This window comes from Copadichromis virginalis, linkage group LG22, assembly GCF_057382275.1.
Source record: "Copadichromis virginalis isolate Kocher_CV1m ecotype Utaka linkage group LG22, C_Virginalis_male_GT1.1, whole genome shotgun sequence".
Lineage (NCBI taxonomy): Eukaryota > Metazoa > Chordata > Actinopteri > Cichliformes > Cichlidae > Copadichromis > Copadichromis virginalis.
This window is the reverse complement of record NC_140638.1, coordinates 7,879,372-7,884,603: the sequence shown is the minus strand read 5'-3', so window position 1 is coordinate 7,884,603 and position 5,232 is coordinate 7,879,372. Positions and strand designations below refer to the sequence as shown.

At 35.8% G+C, this 5,232-nt stretch overlaps 1 protein-coding gene across 1 annotated transcript; it reads right to left on the bottom strand.

The window, feature by feature from the left end:
- Positions 1 to 311: 311 nt before the first annotated feature.
- Positions 312 to 4,742, bottom strand: LOC146682618 (C-type lectin domain family 4 member E-like). The gene is made up of 8 exons (XM_085446964.1): positions 4,712 to 4,742; positions 2,868 to 2,978; positions 1,812 to 1,889; positions 1,524 to 1,592; positions 1,326 to 1,385; positions 797 to 948; positions 597 to 697; positions 312 to 480 (listed from the first exon to the last, which is right to left on the bottom strand). Exons 1-8 carry the CDS (start codon positions 4,740 to 4,742, stop codon positions 312 to 314), a joined length of 771 nt encoding a protein of 256 aa, XP_085303090.1.
- Between the last annotated feature and the right edge of the window lie 490 nt (positions 4,743 to 5,232).

Genomic DNA, 5,232 nt, shown 5'->3' with positions numbered 1-5,232 from the left:
TATAGATACACAAAACATATTTAGTTTCAAAAGACAGTTCAATAACACATTATCCAGGAAATTATTTATGTAAAAAAAAAAAAATTCCCTGGTAACTTTTAGCACATAATACATGAATAAGAAAATCAAGTGCAAAATAATGTGAATAATAATAATTCACATTTATTTCATTATAAACAGTGTCTATAATTTTTTTTTCTTTAAACATTTCTGAATGGAAGCTTTAAATGTTTGCAGCATTAGCTTTGGAAAAATTGTCTCAATGTGTCCTTTACTTCCACTGTTTTCTTTTTTTAATGCTGAACTGAATTTTAGACGCACACAGCCACAGCTGCTTTCTCACAAATACTTCTAAGAGTTAATTTGCAGGAATAATCAAACCAAAACATTATCCCATTGTGCCCCATCATCGCACAGTCCTCTCCATCAGGATCTTGCACGGGCATATTATTTGGCTCAGTAAAGAACCAAAATGTCAACCTATGGGATGAAGAACAGAATGGGCATTAACTGTAAAAGTTAAAGTTGAACTTTGATTTTGAAAATGGACAAATTCAGAATTTGTTATGTGTGTGTGTGTGTGTACTGAATCAAACCTTTCATTCAGTGGTGAGCCGTCCACCCACAGCCATCTGCCCTCTACTGCTGAGTCTGTCAGTCCGATCCAGAATTTTCCATTTTTTTTCTGCAATAATATCTAAACAGGAACATTTGATCAAATTATTTTATGAAACTTTCTGTTCCGGAATGATGAAACATGAGGGTGAGAACATGAACCTGCAGCAGTGTTTCATACCTGCTCCTCACTGCTGTCTATCTTAACCAGGTCTCCTCCTTTAGTGATACATTCAGTTCTGCTCTTATTCCAGGAGGATGACTTGGTGGAGAAATAATAGCACTTTCCTCCATGTTGCTCCCAGCCCTCTTCACATTTATAACATGAATCATCTTTGAAGAGATTACGTCAAACACTTCAGTCAGACGGAAGAAATCACTGTTCACGACTTACTCCACAGTTACAGTCTAACGTACTGTTTATATCAGTCCATCAATGTTTCTTTAATCAGAGGATAGCAAATATATCAAAGAAAATATATAAAACTTGCTCATAGTTATATCAGGAAGTTGTGGGGTTGTAGTCGGTATTGTGCTGTGTGATTGTTTTACTGTTATAGAGAAGAGATGAGAGATTTTTTTTTTTTCATTTTTGCAAAATTTTCAGCATGATCATCTACTTTTGATTTGACAGCAGCAGGATGCTCCTTTGATCCCGTTTCCTTAATCAGAGGATAAAAAACATGTCAAAGACAAAATATAAAACTTACTCGTGTTTATTTCAAGAAGTTGTGGGCTTGTAGTTTGTATTGGGCTGCACGATTGTGTTACTGTTATAAAAAAGAGATAAAAAAATTGATTTTCATCGATTTTTCAGGCAGGAGGATGGTCCTTGTGTCATGCAGCTGTATATTTGTTTATGCAATTGTTTTCTGCAGATACAAATGTGTTTAAAATTCATAACGTACTAATTTTTACTTCAGGCTCCGGGCATGTGGGCTGCACTGTACTACATGGTTTGATTTCAGGAGGTCTCTCTAAAAAACAAAAAACAAATTAAAAAACAGGCTTAAAAACAATAATTATTCATCAGGATCAGTTATGAGAATCACCATAACTTAAATATTAAAATGTTGGGGAAAAAAATGCTAAGCAACATTTAATAATATTAATAATAACGTGTGTTATGTGATTAAATTCCAGAGGTCACAAACAAAAGTTTAGTACAAAATCACAGTGTAGTCTCATGTTCTTACCTGTGACATCAGCTTTTACAGTTTCCTGCTTCATCTCAAGGTTTCTGAGCATGTCCCTGGTTTTCAAAAGCTCCAACACTTATTAAAACAATAAAAATAAGAAAAGACAAAACTCAATCAGTAATATTTTCGGTTTCACTTTATCTCTTTATCTACACAGCCAATGAGACAGTTGTTGTTACCATAACCTCTTATTTCAGTTCACCTGTAGTGCTGATTTATTCACATTTGAGCAGGCTTTGGTAGCATGCAGGTAAAGAATATGTGCATATAACCAGAGACCAAAGTAACTTTTTTAATCTTAAAATCTTTGGCTACTCTAATATTTAATTTTTAATTGAATATAATTTTTTATATATATGCTAGCCTTAACATTTAATAAAGTTAATGTGTTAAAAATAAGAAGCTAGCTAGGTATTCTTCTTTCATCGATGGCTACAGGTGTGTTGCTTAAGATTCATGAAGAAGAATGTCTGAGTCACAGTTTAATTATGATTTTTAACTTAGCGTACAAATAAAAATAATAACATATTAATTATGACAAAAATCATGAGCTAAAAAGCATAGTTTCCCCACAGAGTAAAACACATTCAAAAGTGGTTGTGTTATCCATCCAATTTATGGTTTAGGTCAGCGGTCCCCAACCTTTTTTGCGCCGCGGACCGGTTTATGCCCGACAATATTTTCATGGACCGGCCTTTAAGGTGTCGCGGATAAATACAAGAAAAATAAAACTAGTACCGGTACTGAAAAAAAGAAGATTTATTCATAACACACGTGAAAAGACCAAGGAAAACCGAGTAAACGATAACAAAATAACGCTAAAAACCCTGAAAACTATACATTTCACACCTGAGCCTCAACTCTCGCGGCCCGGTACCAAATGACTCACGGACCGGTACCGGTCCGAGGCCCGGGGGTTGGGGACCGCTGGTTTAGGTCACAACTCAAAAGTTTTTCCTTCACAATTTTATAGTAAACATTCTGATTGTTAATAAATTTATGGTAAATTAGACACTTATTTAATTAAAGCTATGAAGAAAACTACAAACTCACAGAGATAAGTTACCACAAGAGCCGATACCAGGAGAACACAGACAACCAGCACGGCCACTCTGAGCTTTAACGCATTGTTTGATTTTGCATGTTGAGAATCAAGAGCTTCACCTGATTTAGAGGAGACAGAAAGTGAACACACAAGTACATAAACATTTAATAAATAGTTCTAACTCTAGTGCATCTGAGGACAGATGCAAAGATATTACACTGCTTAATGTCATTTCAGTGTTTGTCTAGTACAAAAGTTTAAAATTGGTGAGAACCACAGCTGGATTAGACCAACGGGAAACATGAAACACTGCATATTACAGAACAACATGGTTTCCTTTGTTATTTTTTTCTTCATAAATGAGGTGTTAAGGAAGAAACGCTTTTATGAGTTTTATGTTGCATTAAAGTATATGTTCATATTTTACTCTTAATAGGAAAAGAACAAAATGTACTACTCGCTCTGTCTCTAGAAACAGGAAGCTCACCCTGTGACATTTACCACAAGAGATTAACACACACACACACACACACACACACACACACACACACACACACACACACACACACACACACACACACACACACACACACATATGCAAAATTAAAGGAAACTGCTATGCTTGTTTCACCCTGCTATAAATAAAGACGATTGCTGTAGCTCGGTGTGAGTCCCTCTCTGAACCCTCACCCGTCCAGCACGTTAACAGTCTCCAAGTGTCTCAGTGTTGTTTATTCACCTAACTGTTTGATAACTGTATATCTCTGACATGAGGTCTTTCTTTTTTTTTTTTTTTTGGTGTCCCGTTTGGATCTTTAGCCATCAGAATTGTTGTCTTAAGGCCAAGAAAGATGCCAAGCGGATTTATTTTACCAAGTGGATCATCATGGCCTTGCCATATTGGTCCATTTGATTGACCTTTATTATAATTATGAATTTATTTTATTTTCAGTTGCTACAAACGGGACAGACATGACTGGGGGATAGGACAGGGAGAAAGAATGAAAGAAAGAGAGGGAGAGAAAGAAAACCAAAGGGGAGAAGAGACGGTGAGAAGGGGGGGAAGAAAGAAAACAAACAAACAAACAAAAAAAAAAACACCTGGATCACCTGTATGGAGAAAAAAAAAACCAGAAGAGAAAGCAAACAACAAAGAGCAACATAATAATAATAAAAAAAACGGCACCATCACAATTAACTAGCTAGCAGTAGATATCAGTAGATACTAAATAATAAACGATATTGTGCAGCACGCAAGATAGACAGACATGAGGTTTTTTCACATTTTCGTATGATAAAACCCAGAAAACAGGCTTAAGATATTTTACCCAAAAGAGTATTGTTTAATTTCACAACACGTTACGTTGTATGAAAACAACATTGTTCACAAAAAGTGTGTATTTTCTCCTCCCTGTTGATTTACCACCACATGCTGGTTTTTAAGGTTCTTAACGGTACTGCACCTCCTTACCTGGCAGAGCTTCTTAGCATTTACCGCCCCAGGAGATCTTTGAGGTCAGCAGACCTGATGCTTTTAGATGTTCCCAGGTACAGATTAAAGACTAGGGGAGAGAGGGCTTTTGCTGTGGCTGCACCCAGACTGTGGAACAGTTCCTCCTCACATCAGATTCTCCACAAGCCTAGGAACTTTTAAAACTGCTCTTAAAACTCACCTCTTCTCATTGGCTTTTAGCAAGGTTTAACTTACTGTATTAACTTATTGTTTTATCAGTGAGGTGTTTTATGTACTTGTGTTTAATTGTATTTTATATTTGTATTTTATTGTACAGCACTTTGGTCAGCCTTGGTTAAATAAACTTGACTTGACTTGACTTGACATTAATGTTCTTACCTTCTATGTATTTCTGTGGACGGCTCATCATGCTGAGGCTTCAAGCTCCTGACTTCAGAGTTAGTCCAACTGTGTCTGAATCACAATAAAAAAACAACAAACCAATTATTTTAATCAATTCCTTCAATATTTACTGAAAATTTAGCATCAAGATCCACCTCTACGACCCTCACCTCAGGCTTTTCAAAGAGAAGTGAAACACAACACCTTTCACAGCTCTGTTAAAAAAAACAAACTTCCTGGTGACTTTAAAGGATGGGGAGGAGAGCCTATCTACAGCGCAGCTCATCTATTTCAAGACAAATTCAAAATTGTATCAGTGGTATTCAGCCATCTTTTATTTTTCTATAAAGAAAGAAAAAAACTGAAACACAAAACAAAGCTGTTGGTCAGTCTTGACTAACTCTGTAAAATCACTGTTGGTTCTCATCAACTTTGTTACCTGTGATCTCATCATTAACCCCTGATGGTTTCATTTAATTTCACTTGAAAATATATAAAGTGAAACAGGAGAGTAGTTT